Below are 25,200 nucleotides of genomic sequence, written 5' to 3'. Positions count from 1 at the left end.
AGAACTAAGCCACAGTCAAAACTTCACATTCACTGTTAAATTTTACTTTTGCTGCTGGGATCTCAAAAGACATAAAATTGTATCCTCCAGCATGTTGGCTGATAAAGGTCAAAACTTAGCTTCACCTTGGGTTGCCCGGCCCGCATGGAGGAAAGGGCTGTGTGCATTTTCTCATTGCTTTTACTGCACAGAGATGGTATCTAGAGGAGGTGGTTATGCTAAAGTTCTACCGAAAAGTTCCACCACAGATTTCCTTCTTTAGCTCCTCCCATTAATTCAATTAAATTTAGAAAAGTTTTCATTTTACTCATAAAACTTTCTGAGTTTCTCCCTTTCATCCTAGAATAACAGAACATACAGGAGATTTGCAACATACCTTCCTGTTCTGACCATGACTAAATCACATATTTTCTTGATTTTCAAATCTCTTGAGTTAAACAATATACTTCTAAATTAATGTGCTACATGAGGCCCAGAAAAATACCCTTACTGGTTCAGTGTTAAGGTATTTATGATCAGACCTGCACCTCTGCTTTCTCACTATCAAGGTGTCACTTTTACTTCTTCACCTGCCTCAGTCAGTTTATGAACAAACTAGAAACAATAAAATCTAGCCAGGAAATGCAGAGCCAAGACATTTACAGAAATAATTAGCTGCAGGTTTCAGTTTTATGTTTCTTGGATCCCTGAGTAGAGTTGCCAGGTAAAATATACAACACTCAATTAAAGTTGAATTTCAGATAACCAGTATATAATTTTTAACATAAGGATGCCCCATACATACTTAAAAAAACTCTTTGTTTTTTATCTGCAATTCAAACGTAACTGGGCATCCTTTATTTTCATAACATATAGGTTTATTTCCTAAATGAAACATAGGTACTTTGTTAAATCTGGCAAGACTACCCCTAAGAAGCTCAAGGAACTTCATTGCTATGAGCTCATTCAATTTCCTCTGACATTGGTGCAGCAATGAAAGAACAGAAAGATCATGATGTCTGTTTTATAGATGGGATTTCATGATTAACTCAATTCTATTTGACACTTAAACTAGGGCAAAAAAAAAATTAAAAACAGTCCCAAATCATTTTACTCGATCTTCCAGTATCCTTTCAAAAATTAAATACAGTATCTTCTTGCAGTATAGCAAGCAGTTGAGTTATAGGCAGGTATCTTATCTATAAGCAGGGAAGAAATGCAAATCTTTAAAGATTTTAAAGATTTTAAATCTTTAAAAGATTTTAAAGATTTTAAAGATTTTAAATCTTTAAAGATTTTAAATCTTTAAAGATACAGATGTTTCTGTAAAATTATAATTCAAAAATTCTGGTCATGAAATGTTGGTTTATCTTTGTCCTTCAACTGGGCCATGAGAAATTCTGGGAATAGTGTGAGTCCTTATCCTGTGTCTCTTGCCATTTTTAATCACATGCAGGTCTGAGGGAGGACAGAAGTTAGAGGTCACCAACTGCTATGGTCTGAATGTTTGTATCCCCTCAACAGTCATATGCTGAAATTCTAACTCCCAAATTGATGATAGTAAGAAGTGGGCCCTTTGCAAGATGATGAGGTCATGAGGATGGAACCCTCATGAATGGGATTTGTGCCCTTACGAGTCCCAAGAGAGATGCCTTTTCCCTTCCAACATGTGAGGTTAAAGTGAGAGATGTCACCTAGGAACCAGGTAGCAGGCCCTCACCAAACACCAAATCTGCCAGTGCCTTGATCTTGGACTTCTCAGCCTCCAGAACTGTGAGAAATAAAATTCTGTTTTTATAAGTCACCCAGTCTATGGCATTTTGTTATAGTGGCCTGAATACACTAAGACACCAACCTACAAGAAACACTAGCAACACCTAATAGAAAAAAAGAGGACGCAATGAGAATAAACAGGAGTTAATGGAATACCGTGTCTGCAACAGCTCCCGGAGGAGTTGCCTTTCCTCTGCACCCTCCTCCACCCAAGAGAATGAGCCTCTTGCTCCTCAGCCTGGGGCATTTTCGAACTAGTCATTCACTCACTCATTCCACAAATATTTAGTGACTACCTACCAAGTACCAGACCATATTTTCAGTGCTTGGGATACACCAGCAAACAGAGCAGATAAAATCCACAATCTCATGGAGTTTACATTATAGCCCAGAATTCTGGTTGTTTTTTGTTTGTTTATTTGTTTGTTTGTTTTTTTGAGATGGACTCTTGCTCTTTTGCCCAGGCTGGAGTGCAATGGCGCAATCTTGGCTCACTGCAACCTCTGCCTCCCAGGTTCATGCAATCCTCTTGCCTCAGCCTCCCGAGTAGCTGAGATTACAGGCATGCACCACCACACCTGGCTAATTTCTGTATTTTTAGTAGAGATGGGGTTTCATCATGTTGGCCAGGTTTGTCTCGAACTCCTTACCTCAGCTGGGATTACAGGCATGAGCCACCATGCCCAGCCAATAGTTCAGAATTCTTATTTGCACTTCCTACTAAGCATTTTTGAAACACTTTTCCATGATTTTTTAAAAATATTCTCATACTATTTATCTTCACTATTTTCCTTGCTTCTTATCTTGTACAGTTGACGGCATGGAAGAATGGAACTAGGATTTTCGCTTGCATCTGTTAATTTTCTCACAACTGTCAAAGTGTTATTATATTTGGGGGACATTAAGACCTAAATTAAACCTAAGTTAAAACCTAAAATTAAATTAAAGCCCAAATTCCTAAAGATGAACACATTGAAGCTTTCTATATGGTATTCAAGGAAGAAATGGAAGAAAAAGAGAAGAGGAGAGGGGAGGGAATGAACTGAACTGGAGGAGAGGAGAAAACCAAGAAGAGTCGTGTATGACTTACCGATTCTGTAAATAAGAACTTTGCTGCCAGTGGGATCCCTGGATCTCAGGACTCCATGGTAGCCAGCCTTTAGGAGGCCAATAATACTTCTAGGGTGTAGATCTGCACTTATTTCTGGACATTCTGCTCTCCACTTATAATAGTTTTTTAGTAACTGAAAAACAAAATTAAAATTGTCTACAAATGGCATACATGGTAATGATTTTGTAAAAATGGAAGAAAAGCTTTGGCATTGTGTATAAACTTTGCCATCCATTATGTCAAGAGTTTAATCTGGGGTATCTTTTTACCTGTGAAAACTAAAGGTTCCCTTTATCAAGGACCTGAGGTGACAGGGGTTAATCACGAATTCAGAGCTGAGCAATTTGCATCCACCACCCGTGGTAGATATCCTCCAAAGACAGCCACCAATTCCTCCCCTCCTGATACCCATGCACCATCCTTCCCATTAAGAGGTGGCATCTATTTGCTTCACTCCCCTTGAATCTAGGCTGGCCTTCCACCTTGCTTTGATCTAATATCAATTGGCAGAAGTGATACTGTGTGGGCCAAGCTTTAAGAAGCCTGATACCTTCTGAATTTACTATTTGGGATCCAGACATTATGTGAGATTACTGAATGATAGCAATTCATGTGGAGAGAGGCATGGAGGTTGAGAGGCCATCCTGAATAGTGTGACCTCAGCCAAGTTCCCATCTAATGCCATGTGGAACAGAGATGAACCACTCCCACTGAGCCCTGCCCAAACTAGTGATATCAAAACATCAAAAACAAATAAATCATTGTGTTTTAAGCCACTAATTCTTGGAGTGACTTGTTGATCAGCAACAGAAAACTGAAACACCACCTTTAGTATTTTTTGAAATAAGGAAGTACAGAAATCAATCAAATGAGTTAGAAAAGCCCAGGAGCAGTATACTTAGATACTGGATCTTGTCAAAATACGGTTTGAAGAAATCCCACTTTCTTTCCAAAAGAACCACCAGAAATGGCTAATCACATACGCAAACAATACAAACACTACCAGCATATTGTGGAAAATACTAAAGCAAATTTATGTATTTAAAAATTATTATATTTATATTTTAATTCCCTCTTTATGATTTTTGGCACTCTCAATTTTTCACAAGTTAAAATATATTTGTTTTTAGTTTAAAGAGACTTATTAACAATGTGAGACTGCAGTGCAGAGAAAATGACAGATTTTATATTTGAAAGTAATTGGAATAAACAAGGTAACTATAACCACAAAAATAGCAATGATCTGGAGGAGAAACTACAAACAACAAAAACTAGAGAGGGAAATGCTGAGTCTTGGAAAATGTTAATGGCTGGGAATGGCTGGAGGAAGACAGAAACTGGGTGGACCTGAAGAGAACCAGCACTGGTACATGAGAGGGAGGACAGTGCCATCTGTGTTGCTCTGCTCCACTCACCTCCATCTCTGATTTATCCCCCTTTCGTTCTCTGTCTGTCTGTCTCCCTCTATTTCATTTCTGTATTTAATAAACCTTTAACTTTGAAAAAAGAGAGAATGTTGCTAAGAGTTAAATGCAAGAGAGGAGTAAGAAAGAAAAAAGTCAATTTGCCAACAAAGAAATAATTGGTGACCTAAATAGCAGTTTCCAAAAGCGGTGAGAACAACAGGCACATTGTGGATCCTAATATCTTCATTCTACTCTATAAGGTGAATTTCTCTTCCTCCTCCAGTCTTAGGGGTACCAGAATAACTGTTAATAGTATTTTACAATGCTTGTTACTTTTCTGATAGTTTCCTCAGACATAAAAAGTCTTTTTCATTCCAATTCAAGTAAAACGCTGGAAGCAGCATATTAGTAACTATATAATGTTTTTTTTTTCCTGTGGAATGATAAAAGTTGTGGCTTCATTAGAAGGGATCATTTAGGTTTAATAGTGGCAGGGTGCTCAGCTTATTCATCTCTGCAGAGTGCTGCACACCCAGGAGACAACAACACGTGTTGAATGAAAGAATAAATTAAGTCATGAGTAAACCAACTGGATCCACACACTTGAAAAACTGACTTCTGTAAAGAGGCACAAATTACTATCTTGCACAGTTTTTGCAAACTGAAAGATCTAAACCTGGAACTTTGGTCATTACTTATCCACTGATAGATAAATTCACAGTAAAGTTGTCATAAACAAATTATGTAAATAAACTGCTACTGAGCAATTCTCAAACAAACCACCCTATGTCCACAACAACAACAAAGAAGTGGCTAAAAATAAATATTCATTATTGGAAGGTGTCTGCTTTGCAAACATTAGAAGTAAATAAACATTTAAGATGTTATGGGTTAACAATGTTTTGTAATAGAGTAGGTTTCTTCTTACATGTTTCATGTACTTTGTTTTTTTGTTTTGTTTTGTTTTGTTTTTTAATTATTATTATTATACTTTAAGTTTTAGGGTACATGTGCACAATGTGCAGGTTTGTTACATATGTATCCATGTGCCATGTTGGTGTGCTGCACCCATTAACTCGTCATTTAGCATTAGATATATCTCCTAATGCTGTCCCTCCCCCCTCCCCTCACCCCACAACAGTCCCCAGAGTGTGATGTTCCCCTTCCTGTGTCCATGTGTTCTCATTGTTCAATTCCCACCTATGAGTGAGAACATGCGGTGTTTGGTTTTTTGTCCTTGCGATAGTTTACTGAGAATGATGGTTTCCAGTTTCATCCATGTCCCTACAAAGGACATGAGCTCATCATTTTTTATGGCTGCATAGTATTCCATGGTGTATATGTGCCACATTTTCTTAATCCAGTCTATCATTGTTGGACATTTGGTTTGGTTCCAAGTCTTTGCTATTGTGAATAGTGCCGCAATAAACATACGTGTGCATGTGTCTTTATAGCAGCATGATTTATAGTCCTTTGGGTATATACCCAGTGATGGGATGGCTGGGTCAAATGGTATTTCTAGTTCTAGATCCCTGAGGAATCGCCACACTGACTTCCACAATGGTTGGACTAGTTTACAGTCCCACCAACAGTGTAAAAATGTTCCTATTTCTCCACATCCTCTCCAGCACCTGTTGTTTCCTGACTTTTTAATGATGGCCATTCTAACTGGTGTGAGATGGTATCTCATTGTGGTTTTGATTTGCATTTCTCTGATGGCCAGTGATGATGAGCATTTTTTCGTGTGTTTTTTGGCTGCATAAATGTCTTCTTTTGAGAAGTGTCTGTTCATGTCCTTCGCCCACTTTTTGATGGGGTTGTTTGTTTTTTTCTTGTAAATTTGAGTTCATTGTAGATTCTGGATATTAGCCCTTTGTCAGATGAGTAGGTTGCGAAAATTTTCTCCCATTTTGTAGGTTGCCTGTTCACTCTGATGGTAGTTTCTTTTGCTGTGCAGAAGCTCTTTAGTTTAATTAGATCCCATTTGTCAATTTTGGCTTTTGTTGCCATTGCTTTTGGTGTTTTAGACATGAAGTCCTTGCCCATGCCTATGTCCTGAATGGTATTGCCTAGGTTTTCTTCTAGGGTTTTTATGGTTTTAGGTCTAACATGTAAGTCTTTAATCCATCTTGAATTAATTTTTGTATAAGGTGTAAGGAAGGGATCCAGTTTCAGCTTTCTACATATGGCTAGCCAGTTTTCCCAGCACCATCTATTAAATAGGGAATCCTTTCCCCATTGCTTGTTTTTGTCAGGTTTGTCAAAGATCAGATAGTTGTAGATATGCGGCATCATTTCTGAGGGCTCTGTTCTGTTCCATTGATCTAGTTTCATGTACTTTGAAACAAAATAAGAACCACCATATTTGGAGCACTTTTATAGGGTCTAATGCCATCTTTTGAATTCCTCCTCACCATCACCCTGAGAAGTAGCTACTGTTGTGGCATTATAAGAATAAGAAAAGTAAAGCTCCGGCCAGGTACAGTGGCTCATGCCTGTAATCCCAGCACTTTGGGAGGCCAAAACGGATGGATCACGAGGTCAAGAGATCAAGACCATCCTGGCCAACATGGTAAAACCCCACCTCTAAAAATACAAAAATTAGCTGGGTGTGGTGGCACGTGCTCAGGAGGCTGAGGAAGGAGAATCGCTTGAACCTGGGAGGCGAAGGTTGCAGTGATCTGAGCTGAGATCATGCCACAGCACTCCAGCCTGGCAATAGAGCAAGACTCTGTCTCAAAAAAAAAAAAAAGTAAAGTAAAGCTCTGAGAAATTACACATCTGTTCAAAGGCAATAACTATCAAGAGCAGAACAGAAACTGAAATGGACACATGAAATGAAAAATTTTATAAAAGAAGCTGCATTTAGAGAGAAATTAGCAGGGAGAATCTATGGAATTTGGAAAGCTTTGGGAAAACCATAAAGATAATTAAAGCATAAAAAGCTTACCACATGGAACAAAAGTATAAGGAACTGGGCTATCACTTGATAGAAGGAATTCATGAGACTATGTAGAACAGGCAGAGAAGTGAATGGTTAGCTGTTTTATATGTTTGTTGTTTTAAACATAAGAGGCAAGGGCAGTGTATTTGAGAGCACAGGCTCTCTCCTGAGCCCAACCCAAGTTCAAATCCCTGCTTCAACACTTAATAGCTACATAATTTCAGACAAGTTACTTATTCTTTATATCTGTTTCTTCTAAAATGAGAAAATAATAAAAGATAATCCATGAAAACCCTACTTACCAAAGTATGTTGCATTCTATAAGCACATTAGCTATTAGGATTATATAATAAAACCGTATTAATTCATTATAACTTCAAATACAAAAACTATAATAATGAGAGATTTCACTGTGACTGAGGCACTTATCAAGCTTTCTTTATACAAAAACTATAGGGCTTCTATATTATGAATGAAGAAGTTAGAGTTGAATTAAGTGCTATTGCAGAGGAAAATGAAAAAAAGTTTTGCACTCTTACCCTTTCCTTTTCCTTTCCAGTTGGCAGAAAAGCAAGACAAAGAGTTCACAGACAGAAACTTGATTACTATCTGGTGGATTTAGACACAGTCGTGCTAGCCAATTCCTCCAGGGCATGGTGCAATGAAAACAATTCCTTATTTAAGGAATACAGAAAAAAATGTATTATGTCTCAGAGGCTGATGGTCAATTTTATTTTTCTATTTAAACATTACTTTTTTAAAGCAGCTAAAATGAAATCAGTAAATGAAACATGTTTTATTGTTAGTTATCTCTATACATATATATGTTTAATGCCTCATTTAAGCTTCATTCTTCATAGGACCTGAGATTGTGTTTTCATACTCAGTAGTTACTAAGTACATATTAGTTTATTACTCATGATATTGGGATACTTATACAGCCATCTGAAAAATGAAAATAAATAAAGCTGGATTCCTATTTTACTTCTATCATAAAAATAAATCTAAATAGATCAAAGACTCCAATATAAAAAAGAGAAGACACAAATAAATAGAAAAAATTGTGGACAAGAGAAGAGATTATAAAACCCAGAGGCAATCAAAGACTAATAAAATCAATTCATTTGATTACATTAAAATTTAAAATTCTGCACAGAAAAAAATAGTATAAATAAGGCCTAAAATATATAAAAAGGCCTAAAATACATAAAAATATTTTATAAATCAGTAAAACATAAAAATGGGATCCATTCCAAGATGGCCAAATAGGAACAGCTCCAGTCTGCAGCTCCCAGCGTGATCGATGCAGAAGATGGGTGATTTCTGCATTTCCCAATGAGGTACCTGGTTCATCTCACTGGGACTGGTTGGACAGTGGGTGTAGCCCATGGAGGGCAGGCTGAAGCAGGGCAGGGCATTGCCTCAACCGGGAAGTGCAAAGGGTCAGGGGATTTCCCTTTCCTAGCCAAGGGAAGCCATGACAGACTGTATCAGGAAAAACAGGACACTCCCACCCAAACACTGCACTTTTCCCAAGGTCTTAGCAACCAGCACACAAGGAGATTCTCTCCCATGCATGGCTCGGTGGTCCCACGCCCATGGAGCCTTGCTCACTGCTAGTGCAGCAGTCTGAGATCTAACTTCAAGGTGGCAGCCTGGCTGGGGGAGGCGCATCCACCATTGCTGAGGCTTGAGTAGGTAAATAAAGCGGGCCAAAAGCTCAAACTGAGTGGAGCCCACCACAGCTCAGCAAGGCCTACAGTCTCTATAGACTCCACCTCTGTGGGCACAACATAGCTGAACAAAAGGCAGCAGACAGCTTCTTCAGACTTAAACATCCCTGTCTGATAGTTCTGAAGAGAGCAGTGGTTCTCCCAACACAGCGTTTGTGCTCTGAGAATGGACAGTCTGCCTCCTCAAGTGAGTCCTTGACCCCCGTGTAGCCTAACTGGCAGACACCTCCCAGTAGGGGCCAACAGACACCTCATATAGGCAGGTGCCACTCTGGGACGAAGCTTCCAGAGGAAGGATCAGGCAGCAATATTTGCTCTTCTGCAATATTTGCTGTTCTGCAATATTTGCTGTTCTTCAGCCTCCACTGGTGACACCCAGGCAAATAGGGTCTGGAGTGGACCTCCAGCAAACTCCAACAGACCTGCAGCTGAGAGACCTGACTGTTAGAAGGAAAACTAACAAACAGACAGGAATAGCACCAACATCAACAAAAAGAATATCCACACCAAAACCCCACATGCAGGTCATGAACATCAAAGACCAAAGGTAGATAAAACCACAAAGATGGGGAGAAACTAGAGTAGAAAAGCTGCAAATTCTAAAAACCAGAGCGCCTCTTCTCCTCCAAAGGATCACAGCTCCTCGCCAGCAACGGAAAGAAGCTGTACAGAGAATGACTTTGACAAGTTGACAGAAGTAGGCTTCACAAGGTCAGTAATAACAAACTTGTCTGAGCTAAAGGAGCATGTTCAAACCCAGTGCAAGGAAGCTAAAAACCTTGAAAAAAGGTTAAACGAAGGGCTAACTAGAATAAACAATGTAGAGAAGACCTTAAATGACCTGATGGAACTGAAAAGCATGGCACGAAAACTTTGTGATGCATGCACAAGCTTCAATAGCGATTCCATCAAGTGGAAGGAAGGGTATCAGTGATTAAAGTTCAAATTAATGAAATAAAGCAAGAAGACAAGGTTAGAGAAAAAAGAGTAAAAAGAAACAAACAAAGCCTCCAAGAAATATGGGACTATGTGAAAAGACCAAATCTACTTTTGACAGGTGTACCTGAAAGTGATGGGGAGTGGAACCAGTTGGAAAACACTCTTCAGGAATTTATCCAGGAGAACTTCCCCAACCTAGCAAGGCAGGCCAACAATCAAATTCAGGAAATACAGAGAAGACCACAAAGATACTCCTCAAGAAGAGCAACCCCAAGACACATAATTGTCAGATTCACCAGGGTTGAAATGAAGGAAGAAATGTTAAGGGCAGCCAGAGAGAAAAGTAGGGTTACCCACAAAGGGAAGCCCATCAGACTAACAGCAGATCCCTCAGTAGAAACCCTACAAGCCAGAAGAGAGTGGGGGCCAATATTCAACGTTCTTAAAGAAAAGAATTTTTAACCCAGAATTTCATATCCAGCCAAGCTAAGCTTCATAAGTGAAGGAGAAATAAAATCCTTTACAGACAATCCGAGAGATTTTGTCACCACCAGGCCTGCCTTACAAGAGCTCCTGAAAGAAGCATTAAACATGGAAAGGAACAACCGGTACCAACCATTGCAAAACATGCCAAATTGTAAAGACCATCAATGCTATGAAGAAACTGCATCAATTAATGGGCAAAATAACCAGCTAACATCATAATGACTGGATCAAGTTCACACATAATAATATTAACCTTAAATGTAAATGAACTAATTGTCCCAATTAAAAGATACAGACTGGCAAACTAAATAAAGAGTCAAGACCCATCAGATGTGCTATAGCACATCTCACATGCAGAGACACATATAGGCTCAAAATAAAGGAATGGAGGAAGATCTACCAAGCAAATGGAAAGCAAAAAAAAAGCAGGGGTTGCAATCCTAGTCTCTGATAAAACAGACTTTAAACCAACAAAGATCAAAAGAGACAAAGAAGGCCATTATATAATGGTAAAGGGATCAATTCAACAAGAAAAGCTAACTATCCTAAATATATAAGCACCCAATACAGGAGCACCCAGATTCTTCAAGAAAGTCCTTAGAGACCTAGAAAGAGACTTAGACTCCCACACAATAATAATGGGAGACTTTAACACTCCACTATCAATATTAGACAGATCAATGAGACAGAAGGTTAACAAGGATATCCAGGACTTGAACGCAGCTCTGCACCAAGCAGACCTAATAGACATCTACTGAGCTCTCCACCCCAAATCAACAGAATATACATTCTTCTCAGCACCACATCGCACTTATTCTAAAATTGACCACATAATTGGAAGTAAAGCACTCCTTAGCAAATGTAAAAGAACAGAAATCACAACAAACTGTCTCTCAGACCACAGTGCAATCAAGTTAGAACTCAGGATTAAGAAACTCACTCAAAACTGCACAACTACATGGAAAGTGAACCACCTGCTCCTGAATGACTACTGGATAAATAACTAAATGAAGGCAGAAATAAAGATGTTCCTTGAAACCAATGAGAACAAAGACACAACGTACCAGAATCTCTGGGACACATTTAAAGCAGTGTGTAGAGGGAAATTTATAGCACTAAATGCCCACAAGAGAAAGCAGGAAGGATTTCAAATTGACACCCTAACATCACAATTAAAAGAAATAGAGAAGCAAGAGCAAACAAATTCAAAAGATAGCAGAAGATAAGAAATAACGAAGATCACAGCAGAACTGAAAGATATAGCGATAAAAAAAACCCTTCGAAAAATCAATGAATCTAGGAGCTGGTTTTTTGAAATGATCAACAAAACTGATAGACCGCTAGCAAGACTAATAAAGAAGAAAAGAGAGAAGAATCAAATAGACACAATAAAAAATGATAAAGGGGATATCACCACCGATCCCACAGAAATACAAACTACCATCAGAGAATACTATAAACAGCTCTACACAAATAAACTGGAAAATCTAGAAGAAATGGATAAATTCCTGGACACATACACCCTCCCAAGACTAAACCAGGAAGAAGTTGAATCTCTGAATAGACCAATAACAGGCTCTGAAATTGAGGCAATAATTAATAGCCTACCAACCAAAAAAAAGAACAGATCGATTAACAGACAAATTCTACCAGAGGTACAAAGAGGAGCTGGTACCATTCCTTCTGAAACTATCCCAATCAATAGACAAAGAGGGGATCCTCACTAACTCATTTGAGGCCAGCATCATCCTGATACCAAAGCCTGGCAGAGACACAACAAAAAAAGAGAATTTTAGACCAATATCCCTGATGAACATCGATGCAAAAATCCTCAATAAAATACTGGCAAACCAAATCCAGCAGCACATCAAAAAGCTTATCCAACATGATCAAGTTGGCTTTATCCCTGGAATGCAAGCCTGGTTCAACATACACAAATCAATAAACGTAATCCATCACATAAACAGAACCAACGACAAAAACCACATGATTATCTCAATAGATGCAGAAAAGGCCTTTGACAAAATTCAACAGCCTTTCATGCTAAAGACTGTCAAAAAAAACTAGGTATTGATGGAACGTATCTCAAAATAATAAGAGGTATTCATGACAGACCCACAGCCAATATCATACTGAATGGGCAAAAACTGGAAGCATTCCCTTTGAAAACCAGCACAAGACAAGGATGCCCTCTCTCACCATTCCCATTCAACATAGTGTTGGAAGTCCTGGCCAGGGCAATCACACAAGAGAAAGAAATAAAGGGTATTCAATTAGGAAATGAGGAAGTCAAATTGTCCCTGTTTGCAGAAGACATGATTGTATATTTAGAAAACCCCATCGTCTCAATCCAAAATCTCTTTAAGCTGATAAGCAACTTCAGCAAAGTCTCAGGATACAAAATCAATGTGCAAAAATCACAAGCATTCCTATACACCAGTAACAGACAGACAGCCAAATCATGAGTGAACTCCCATTCACAATTGCTACAAAGAGAATAAAATACCTAGGAATCCAACTTACAAGGGATGTGAAGGACCTCTTCAAGGAGAACTACAAACCACTGCTCAACAAAATAAAAGACAACACAAACAAATGGAAGAATATTCCATGCTCACGGATAGGAAGAATCAATATCGTGAAAATGGCTATACTGCCCAAGGTAATTTATAGATTCAATGCCATCCCCATCAAGCTACCAATGACTTTCTTCACAGAACTGGAAAAAACTACTTTAAAGTTCATATTGAACCAAAAAAGAGCCCACATTGCCAAGACAACCCTAAGCAAAAAGAACCAAGCTGGAGGCATCACGCTACCTGACTTCAAACTATACTACAAGGCTACAGTAACCAAAACAGCATGGTACTGGTACCAAAAGAGATATATAGACCAATGGAACAGAACAGAGACCTCAGAAATAACACCACACATCTACAACCATTTCATCTTTGACAAATCTGACAAAAACAAGAAATGTGGAAAGGATTCCCTATGTAATAAATGGTGCTGGGAAAACTGGCTAGCCATATGTAGAAAGCTGAAACTGGATCCCTTCCTTACATCTTATACAAAAATTAATTCAAGATGGATTAAAGACTAAAATGTTAAACCTAAAACCATAAAAACCCTAGAAGAAAACCTAGGCAATACCATTCAGGACATAGGCATGGGCAAAGACTTCATGACTAAAACACCAAAAGCAATGGCAACAAAAGCCAAAATTGACAAATGGGATCTAATTAAACTAAAGGGCTTCTGCATGGCAAAAGAAACTACCATCAGAATGAAGAGGCAACCTACAGAATGGGAGAAAATTTTTGCAATCTACCCACCTGACAAAGGGCTAATATCCAGAATCTGCAAGGGACTTAAACAAATTTACAAGAAAAACAACCCCATCAAAAAGTGGGTGAAGGATATGAACAGACACTTCTCAGAAGACATTTATGCAGCCAGTGGATACATGAAAAAATGCTCATCATCACTGGTCATCAGAGAAATGCAAATCAAAACCACAGTGAGATACCATCTCACACCAGTTAGCATGGTGATCATTGAAAAGTCAGGAAACAACAGGTGCTGGAGAGGATGTGGAGAAATAGGAACGCTTTTACACTGTTAGTGGGAGTGTAAATTAGTTCAACCACTGTGGAAGACAATGTGGTGATTCCTCAAGGATCTAGAACTAGAAATACCATTTGACCCAGCCACCCCATTACTGGGTATATATCCAAAGGATTATAAATCATGCTGCTATAAAGACACATGCACACGTATGTTTATTGCGGCACTATTCACAATAGCAAAGACTTGGAACTGACCTGAATGTCCATCAGTCATAGACTGGATTAGGAAAATGTGGCACATATACACCATGGAATACTATGCAGCCATAAAAAAGGATGCATTCATGTCCTTTGCAGGGACATGGATGAAGCTGGAAACCATCATTCTCAGCAACTATCACAAAGACAGAAAACCAAACACTGCATGTTCTCACTCATAGGTGGGAATTGAACAATGAGAACACTTGGACACACAGTGGGGAACATCACACACTGGGGCCTGTCGAAGGGTGGTGAGCTGGGGGACAGATAGCATTAGGAGAAATACCTAATGTAAATGACAAGTTGATGGGTGCAGCAAACCAACATGGCACATTTATACCTATGTATCAAATCTGCACGTTGTGCACATGTACCCTAAAACTTAAAATATAATGAAAAAAAAGAACAAAAGCAAAAACAGGCCATTTTCAGTTAACTGGAAAGAAATTTTGAAATTTTACATGTATTATAATTAAATAAATGCATATTATAATAACAATGAAAAAGTATATCTCTTCTAGCAGGTTTATACACAAATCGTGTTTGATAATACAGTGTGGGTTATGGAGGAAAAGGCAAAATCACGTAATATCAGAGTGATGAGTGATAGAGTTTTTTTTCTTTTTCTTTTTCTTTTTTTTGAGACAGGGCCTCACTCCGTTGTCCAGGCTGTGGTGCAGTAGCACAATCTCAGCTCTCTGCAACCTCCGCCTCCCAGGCTCAAGCGATTCTCCCACTTCAGCCTCCCAAGTAGCTGTGATTACATGCACGTGCCATCACACCTGGCTAATTTTTGTTATTTTTTTGTATAGATGAGGTTTCACCATGTTGCACAGGCTGTTCATGATCTCCTGAGCTCAATTGATCCACCATCCTCAGCCTCCCAAAGTGCTGGGATTGCAGGCCTGAGCTACTGCAACCTTTGGAAGGCACTGAAAACTCTTTGGAAGACAGTTCGTTATATTACTCAACACTGAAAAATACACATCTAATTTCATCCAGCAATTTCGCTGGTTGAATTTATCCTGTAAATTTACATTCCTATTTATGCACAAAGTATGAGGACATGAATAATGCCCAGTCAGTGATGGAAGAAACCACAGCCGCCTTGTTTACTGCATCTTGTGTACTACTAGGCAAATTGTAGAGTCCAAAAAATAATTGTTGAATGAAGGAATGAACAGCAATAAGCCCTAAGTCCAATAACAGGTTAGATAAATTTTAATATAGTCTGATATATCCATCCAGTAGAATAACAGCAGCCCAATAAAGAGTAAGATGGATGTATACCAGTTGATATGGGAGGCTCCTAGTTCAAAGACCGGCAAGAAAGGCAAAATAGAAATCACACACAAACACGCTTGTAAAGATAAATGAGTAACACTAACCAGCTTCTGGGTATGTGACTGACAAACTAAGTTTGAGGTAGGGAGCTTTTTTCCTTTAGAAAGTTACTGTTAGAAACTTACTTTTCACGTTTTAGGATTTTGTGTTACCTAGATTATTTTTACCATAATTTTACTTAAGTTAAAAACAACCTCAGTCTGCTCTGTCTCTATGGAGTAGCCATTCTTCTGTTTCTTTACATTCTTAATAAACTTGCTTTCACTCTAAAAAAAACAAACAAGAGAAACCCTCAAAAACCTCATACTGAGACACACTGGAATTTTGTACTATAATCTTTCCTGCTAGGCAGCTGTGTGACACTGAACAAGTCACTTAGAGAAAGGACTAGATCTGGTCGAACTGCTGAATGCTTACTGTGTGCCAGGCACTGTGCTGGGCACAGCTTGTTCTGTTAAACTGGTTAATGTTCAATCTTCGCAAACAATCAATGAGACAGGCATTTCCATCATTATTTAACAGATAAGGACGCTGAACCTAAAGTGATAGAACTCAAGGTCACATCCCTCTTTCTGATTCCTATCTTTCCATCACCTCTTCTTTCAATGAGCTGTAACATACCGGAAACACAAAAGAACTGCCCGACTACAACCCTGACTCGAAGTATACTGGGTTGCTTTACTGTCTCGACACTTAACTGTTACTAGTAATAATACTATGTTGCTGCTATATGGCTTCAGAACTTCAGTTTTACCAGCAATTTCATTTTCCCCGCTACACGTAGTTAATCTAGTCACGTGTGATAAGTCTGAGCTTCCAACTTCTAAGCTGTTACTTTGTTTTGTACCACAGGCTTTCCTATAGGGAGAGGAAGGCATGTCCCCCAAACTTTGTAGGTTCAGGAGACTCATCTAGTGCAGGAGTTCCCCATGCTTGAGATCAAATGGGCCATTATCCCCTGACTCCAGCGCTTTCTAGGTTTGTCGTTTCCATGACCCAGAGAAACTGGAGGACCAGCTCCGGATTAACATCTACAGCCTCAGCGGCCACGCCGGGTGGTTAGGGGCGCGTTACCTGCCAAGGTCCTGCCTGCACCTTGGGCTTCGGCAGGGGTCGGATATCCGGGGTCGTGGGGCGGGGGACGGGGCGGGTGAGGTGCGCACTGCCCAGCGCCCGGGACACGCACGCTTACCCGCCAGGCCAGGTCCAGATCGAAATCCCGGGCGCGCAGGAACCGCAGCAGGAAGGAGTCGGTGAGCGGCAGCGGCGCGAGCGGGACGCCGGCTTCCCGGGCCCGGCGCCGCAGCGCCGCCAGGCCCGGCTGCAGCAACGGCGAGTGGTCCGGTAGCGCGTTGAGCTGCAGCCCCGCCGAGAGCTGGGACCGCGCCTCTGCCATGCCCCCCGCCGCCGCTGCGGCCGCAGCTACCCGGGCACCCGGGAAAAGCGCGCACCCCGCACCACCCTCGGCCCCGCCTCTGCGGCCGCTGCCTGACGCACAACCACCCTCCAGCCTGGCAGGGCGGCCTCCGGCCTCGCACGCCTGGCCCGCGGCGAGGAGAGCTGCCTCTTAAAGGAAACCGCATAATGTCCCCACGGGTGCTTGCCACCTGTTCAGCAGCTTTAGTTAGGGACCCCAGCTTTTTCCCAGCGAAGGAAGCCACTGATGTTCAACACCGACGGAACGATGTCAAAAGTTAGTTGGGATGATTTTTACAATCTACTAATCTTTTTTTTTCTTTTTCCTTCCTCCCTCTCTCTTCCTTCCATTCTTCCTTCCTTCCTTGCAATCTTGGAGCTGAAAGGAGCCTTAGAACAAGCCTTTAATGGCCCGTGGCTGACGCGCTACTGAGCCCTCTCCCTTCTCCTTCCGTCAGATTCCAGACCGATGACCCCTCGCCTCGCACTGGATTACAGCATGCATTCTAAAACACGCATTCCGTAATGCCTCCTTAGCAGCCTCACCGCTTTTCTCCCTTCCTCCCGAAAACTTCTCTAATCCTGGCACCGGCCCCTGTTACTGACACAAATAAATGACTAGCACGTACCCTGCCCCCCTTCCACACCAATATTTATATTTTTATATATTTTATTAATTTATTATTTACTTATTTAGAGACAGGGTCTCACTGTCGCCCAGGCTGGAGTGCAGCAGTCTGATCAAGGCTCACAGCAGCCTCCAACTCCTGGGCTCAAGTGATCCTCCTGCCTGGGCCTCCCAAAATTTTGGGATTACAGGCCTGAGCCACCATGACTGGCCTCCAAATATTTTTAGCACCGTAAACTTACCCTGTTACACTCCACCACCACTAAACTTTAAGCATGTCTACTCGCTAAAATGGACAGTCCCAAGCTGTTATATGATTGTGTCTGTGAAAGCCTGGGGAATGAAGATGAAGTAGGGAAATAATGTGGAAACTTGAAAGGCTGTTCCATTGTCCTTTTCTTGGTTTCTCCGTATTGGAACTAGCCTAGAATTGTTTTGTCTTCCCAAGAGAGAATCCATGAAACCATTTCTTTTCAAATGCATACTATACTCCAGGTAAATGCTGGACTTGGAGAAAAACAAATTAAACCAAATCTTTGCTTTTAAGGAGCTCAGAGGGTGGAGAAAGAGACTGCCATTTCATTCATTAAAGAAAGAGTGATTGGGTGGTTACTGTGTCCAGACCCTGTTCTAGGTACTGAGGGCACTCCTGTGAACAAAATAGACACAACTCTCGCTTTCGAGGAGTTTTCATTCTTTTGGGGGAGGGAATGGATGATTAACAAGATAAATCAGTAAATAATGTGACATAAGAAATGTCAGTCAATGCTATGGGGAAACAAAGCCAAAAAGTGGGCAGCACCTACAGTGACGTTGGAATAAACACCTGAGTGAGGTGAGCGAGCTGGCCCAGGGGTATCTGGGACTGGAAGGCCGTGGGCTTTGGCTTCTGTTCTGAGGGAGATGGGAAGCATTAGAGTAAATAATCCCAATCCAATCAGAAAGCAACTATACATGGGGACAAAAGATTCCTAGCTTTGGCTTATACTCAGAGTGAGATGGAAGCACATTGACGGAAGTCAATGTGACAAGTGTACAAAACAGGTTTGGAGACCATGGTGTGAGAACACAGAGGAACACTACAGACACTGCCTAGGAGATCTGGAAAGGCTTCACAAAGGGGCTGTTTGCATGGCCTTAGTGAATGCACTGGGAATGTTTGCCAACCAAAGGAGAGAGGGGGAAGGAAGAAAGTACTGGTCAAGAGGGGCTGACTGTGCAAGGCCTTTCTGGAAGCTCCGAAGAATTAAAAGACAATGGCAGCCTTTCTTCCCTAGAAGTTTTAAGTGTCTAAAAGTAAATTAATAAGAGAGGGCCTATAGAACGTGTTTTCCTCGCTTCCAAAAAATTTTTTTCAACGCACTCTCCTACTTGTTTTTAGTAATTAGCATCCACTTTTTTGAAATTGGGCAGAAAGTTCAGTGAGAGATCGGGGACATTATCTAGCTATAGCCATTGAAGGTGCAAAGAGAATGTCTCTTCACCTATGAAAATTCCATGATTTTGGTCTATAAAACAAACTGACAGTAGACAGACTAATGGGAAAAAGGCACACACGTATATTAACATGTGTAAACAAGGGAGTCATACACAAAGTATGAGACTTAAAGAAGGGGCCAGATAATGAAGTTTTATACCATCCTGAGGTTACAGAAAGAATAGGGGCTTGGGGCTTCTCGGGGAGAGATGGAGACACAGGTTATGGGAAAGAGAGGGAGGAAAGCATGACATAGAGCCTACCTAGTTTTGCAGATAAAATCCTCCAAAGAGGAGCTCTCAGAAAGAATAAGACAGGAGCCTGTGGTAACAGTTTCCCTAGCGGACTTTTAAGGTGTCCAACTTTTAGTCCCTTTTTCCCAAAAGTTAATCTTTCCTAGATCCAGAGAAGGGGAGCCTCAGAGAAAGCTTGGTTGTTTATTTCACCTATATGGATTTTCTCTACAGATACAAATCTCCCCTATAAAAGACAGCTTTTCAGGGCTATTCTTGTGCTGGCAGTCCCTCTGAATAGCCATCTCAAAATAGACCAAAGGAGTATATTGTGAATGGCATATTTTTGGTTTCCTTCATTGTAGTATCCCTTTTTTTTTTTTTTGAGATGGAGGCTTGCTCTATCGCCAGGCTGGAGTGCAGTGACGCAATCTCAGTTCACTGCAACCTCTGCCTCCAGGGTTCAATCGATTCTCCTACCTCAGCTTCCTGAGTAGCTGGGACTACAGTCACGCGCCGCCATGCCTAGCTAATTTTTGTATTTTTAGTAGAGATGGGGTTTCACCATGTTGGCCAGGATGGTCTTGATCTCTTGACTTCGTGATCAGCCCACCTCAGCCTCCCAGAGTGCTGGGATTTCAGGCGTCAGCCACTGTGCCCGGCCTAGTATCCCTTTTTAGAACTGATAAATCTGTTATTTCTGCATCTGTGAAACTCTTCTAAGAAATCAATAAGATTGATTGATTGATTGCCATTAAACTCAGTGAAAATGAGCCAACGTGGAGCCCAGATGGTGGTGAGAGGTGGCTCCTAAATACCTAAGAGGTGGCAGAGGAAGCAGTGGATACCTATAACTCAAGTGGGAAGCAATGCCAATGTCAGCAGTTAGCCCAGTGGTAGAAAAGATTGCACAACTATGGGAAAGAGAGAAAAAAGTTGAAGAATTGATGGGGCAGACATAAAAGGTGAGAATTTTACACTAAAACTTGATTACTTTGGGGGTAAATTATACAGATCGTGCTTCTGTCTTTCAACAATGTTATCTTGGATTTATATAAAAATTTTAGAATTCTTGACACAAGCTTTCAAGAGCTATTACTCAATTTTTGTTTTGAAATGTTTTCAAATTTTCTATGCTCATATTTTACTCTGGTGAGCTCTTGTGTTTACCGAAAATGCATCCAGGCCACTGGCTGAAAGATTCCAAAGGGATTTCTGGAACTAATGGTATGAGGAAATAAAAGCAAAACTGGAAGGAAAAGTTAGTTGACTTTTGTAGCTACCTTACAATTTACTCTGAAATTATTTAACATTTAGTTATTTATTAGCATAATAATTCATAAGTATACCAATTTATTTTACTTTTAGCTTCACAGAAAAGACAAATATTTTTCACTGTTAAAAGATAACACTTTCAAAAAAAGATAAAATTATGACGCTTATACGTTTATAAAAATGAACATGTGTTAAAGATTTTATTCGACTGGTAAGGAGGAAAGTAGACACATGTTATTGCAAGTTCAAAAAAGTAAAAAAAAGCACACATTTACATGGAGTAAAGGATGTTGAAAGGGATGTGCAAATGGAGGCAAAACTAACTTCTTTCACAGTGAGGGAGAGACGTCAATCAAAACTCCTCCAGGCAGGACAGACTTAGCATGTCATTAGACAAGAATTATTTGCCACTGCTGTCAGTTATCTACAGTTCACAGAATTGTAAAATAGCTTCGATAGAATGAGAATCAAATAATGCAGGAGGTGCCATCTAGAGTCTATGTAATGCATAATTTTCCACTGAAGCACAAATATTACCCCACATCACTTGGGAGACTCTATGTAAAATTTACAAAATAATGTTTACCATAGAACATTTCAACCATATGTAAAAATAATAGTAATGAATACCAATGTACAGCCTGCTTCAGTAATCAATGATATTTTGCCAATCTTGTTTTACCCATCTCCCCTACTATTTTAATAACCTGAAATATTTTAAAGACATACCCACATATCATACTATTTTAATATCATACTCTTGTAAATACTACAAAATAAATTTTTTACATCACCACAATACCATTTTTCACACTTAGAAAATTAGCAAAAATTCCCCAGTATATCTAGTACCCACTCTGTATTCAAAATTCCCTGATTATCTCAAAAATATCTTGTTTAAGTTCTTCAAATTAGGATCCACATACAGTCCACACAGTGCCTTTGGTTGCTGTGCATAAGTGTCAAGAATAGCCTCTCTCTTTTTTAAATGCTATTAATTTGCTGGTATGACCAGGTCAATTTTGTTTAGCATTTACCATCTTCTGGATTTTTCTGATTGCTTCTTACTGGCATCATTACATTGTTTTCCTTTCCCCTGCGTTTCTGGTAAAGAATAGTTAGATCTAGAGGATTGGTTAGATTTAGATTAAATCTTACTTTGGCAAGAATGTTTCATGAGGTGCATCACATGAAAAGGTATATAATATCTATTTTATTCCCAGTGTAGATCGTCACAAAAGAGGAAAATGCTTTGAGAATGGACCATGCAATGCTTCCACGGTACATCTCAAAAGATATTCCCCTGATGCTAGTGGATGACCCAACATCAATCAGCTCACTCTCTGATCTGCCTATCTCCAATGGGAATCTTATTGCCCTGGAAGGCAAATGTTTCCACAGCCTCAAAGTGTTTAAATTGTTCTTTTTCCCCCTCTACATGCGCAAAGAAATGAACAGCCTCCTGCAGTAATAACTATTTACTGCAACTGCTCTCAGACGTCTCCAAAACTGCAGCCCTTGCCAGTGACCTGGTAGCTATTGCACACACAGTGGCTAAGTGCTTTCTCACAAAACACAGTGATCCCTGGCACCCCCTAAAGCCAAAAAGATCATGGAACTCAAGATGTATTAAACGTAAAACCCAAAACCATAAAAATCCTACAAGAAAGCCCAGGCAATAGCATTCAGGACATAGGCATGGGCAAAGACTTCATGACTAAAACACAAAAAGCATTTGCAACAAAAGCCAAAACTGACAAATGGGATTTAATTAAACTAAAAAGCTTCTGCACAACAAAAGAAACTGCCATCAGAATGAACAGGCAACCTACAGAATGGGAGAAAATTTTTGCAATCTACCCATTTGACAAAGGTCTAATATCCAGAATCTGCAAGGAACTTAAACAAATTTACAAGAAAAACAAACAACCCCATCAAAAAGTAGGCGAAGGATATGAACAGACGCTTCTCAAAAGAAAACATTTATGTGCCAACAAGCATATTTAAAAAAGCTCATCATCACTGATCAGTAGAGAAATGCAAATCAAACCCACAATAAAATACCATCTCACACCAGTCAGAATGGCGATTATTAAAAAGTCAGGAAACAATAGATGCTGGTGAGGCTGTGGAGAAATAGGAATGCCTTGTTCTCACTCATAGGTGGGAATTGAACAATGAGAACTCATGGACACAGGAAGGGGAACATCACACTCTGGGGACTGTTGTGGGGTGGGGGGAGGGGGTAGGGACAGCATTAGGAGATATACCTAATGCTAAATGACAAGTTAATGGGTGCAGCAAAACAACATGGCACATGGATACATATGTAACAAACCTGCACATTGTGCACAGTACCCTAAAACCTAAAGTATAATAAAAAAAAGAGCAATAAAAAAAAGAAAATGTAAAAAAAAAAAAATAAAAAAATAAGAAAATGTAAAACAATAAAATAAAATAAAAAAATAAAAAAAAGACATAGGAATGCTTTTACACTGTTAGTGAGATTGCAAATTAGTTCAGCCATTGTGGAAGACAGTGTAGTGATTCCTCAAGGATCTAGAACCAGAAATACCATTTGACCCAGCAATCTCATTACTGGGTGTATACCCAAAGGAATATAAATCATTCCACTCTTAAAGACAACATGCACACATATGTCTATTGCAGCACTATTTACAATATCAAATACTTGGAACCAACCCAAATGTCCATCAATGATAGACTGGATAAAGAAAATGTGATATATATACACACACACACACACACACACACACACACACACACACACACACCATGGAATACTGTGCACCCATAAAAAAGAATGAGATCCTGTCCTTTGCAGGGACATGGATGAAGCTGGAAGCCATCATCCTCAGCAAACTAACACAGAAACAGAAAACTGAGCACTGCATATTCTCACTCATAAGTGGGAGTTGAACAATGAGAACACATAGACATGGGGAGGAGAGCAACACACAATGGGGTTGGGGGGCAAGGGGAAGGAGAGCATTGGGACAAATATCTAATGCATGTGGGGCTTAAAGTCTAGATAACGGGTTGATAGGTACAGCAAACCAACATGGCGCATGTATACCTAGGTAACAAACCTGCACAATCCATGTATGTATCCCAGAACTTAAAGTAAAATAATAAAGGAAAGGAAAGGAAAGGAGGAGGAGGAGAAGGAGGGAGAAGGAAGGAAGGAAGAAAGGGAGGGAGGGAGGGAAAAGGAAAGGAAAAGAAGAAAGAAAGATCATGGAACTCAATGCAAAAGAAAGCAGAGCTTTAGACCTGAGAAAAACCTGTCCATAACTCTTGCGACTCCACGAGGAAGACAGAAGACCTTAAAGAGGAGGTGTGTGGCACCTTTTTCTGGGTTCCTCAAGGGGTCTCAGGGTGGCTAAAAATCTCTAGATTTCTTCATGTGGCAAAAGGAAGGAGGAGCCAAAGTGGAAGTAAATGGAAGAACAAGTCTTAGAGGAGTCAAGTGGGAGAGATTTTAAGCTTTCCAAATGCGAATGAAGTTTTGCATTTTTCTCATTAAAAAAAACACATGCCAACAAGAGAGGAAGCAAACAGAGGGACCAATCCCTCTGAGATTAATGCCTTATTAAAAATGATTTCAGTCGACTGAAAAAGCTTTCCAGGGACAGGGCCCAAAAGAGAGAAAGTAGAAAGACCTTTAAAAAAAAAATCATAACTTGTTATCAGCTTTCAGTTAAGCTGGCTTCTGACCTTAGAGTTCTTTAAAAAAAAAAAAAAAGTTTTCAAACCTCTTATCAGATTTCCGCCAGCACAACCAGCCAATATTCCTGGCTTTTGAACTTTTTTGTGTGTGTTAAACCAAAGGTATCTTTCCAAGTGACTCACTAAAATCAATAAGCCTTAACCAAGGTTATTACTGAAACTGAGGACGCCCTAGGCAGCTCCAAAGAGACGCAAAGCAGTTCTCACAAGATGCAGGACCACAACAAAGATGGCTCAAAGAAAGGAAAGTTTTACTAGCCTCAAACAGGGAATAACCCACGTTTCTGTACAGCCATATTCTCTAGGCTCTCAGCTTCTCAGCTGACCATCTACCTACAAAGACCCAAAAGCCCATGTGCTCTCAGAGGTAGAAGAAGACAGGCAATCAAAACCTGTCGTTGAAAGGGAAAAGGATCAGTAACAAAAGCGTACCCCCAAAAGTACCTTTTCAGAAGTATAACTTTCCAATGGTGTACTTATTCTTGTAGTGACTCAATCCAATAAGTCTCTTCAAGCCCAGAAGGTAATTTTCCAGATTTAGAATAAGCTTTCACCATATAAGCAAGAGATGTTCTTGGAGAGAGCATAGAAAAGGCAATCTCAATGATTATCCTCGAAAGAGAGAAAGAGAGGAAAGAAAGAAGAAAGAAAGAAAGAAAGAGAAAGAAAGAGAAAGAAAGAAAGAAAGAGAAAGAAAGAAAGAAAGGAAAGAAAGAAAGAAAGAAAGAAAGAAAGAAGAAAGGAAAGGAAAGGAAAAAAGAAAGAAAAAGGAAGGAAGGAAGGACGGAAGGAAGGAAAGAAGGAAGGCAGGAAGGAAGGAAGGAAAGAAGGAAGAAAGGAAGGAAGAAAAAGAATTCACTCCTAAGAATAGGCTGA

General features: G+C 40.0%; 1 protein-coding gene across 6 annotated transcripts in view; it reads right to left on the bottom strand.

The window, feature by feature from the left end:
• TTPA (alpha tocopherol transfer protein) overlaps positions 1-16,941 on the bottom strand; it is a 28,192-nt gene extending 11,251 nt beyond the window's left edge. For 4 of the 6 annotated variants that reach the window (XM_058443789.1, XM_032758433.2, XM_058443792.1 and 1 more), the window contains exons 1-2: positions 16,738-16,941; positions 2,843-2,996 (exon numbers count right to left, since the gene is read on the bottom strand). In XM_058443789.1, the coding sequence (XP_058299772.1) occupies positions 2,843-2,996; positions 16,738-16,941 (358 nt within the window). The remainder of the gene's footprint in view (positions 1-2,842; positions 2,997-16,737) is intronic. The other 2 variants (XM_058443791.1, XM_058443793.1) reach the window with 1 other exon arrangement.
• Between the last annotated feature and the right edge of the window lie 8,259 nt (positions 16,942-25,200).

The sequence above is a fragment of the Hylobates moloch genome, unplaced genomic scaffold (genome assembly GCF_009828535.3).
Source record: "Hylobates moloch isolate HMO894 unplaced genomic scaffold, HMol_V3 SCAFFOLD_9, whole genome shotgun sequence".
NCBI classification, from domain to species: Eukaryota; Metazoa; Chordata; class Mammalia; order Primates; family Hylobatidae; genus Hylobates; species Hylobates moloch.
The sequence above is the reverse complement of the archived record's forward strand: the minus strand, read 5'-3'. Positions and strand labels throughout refer to the sequence as shown.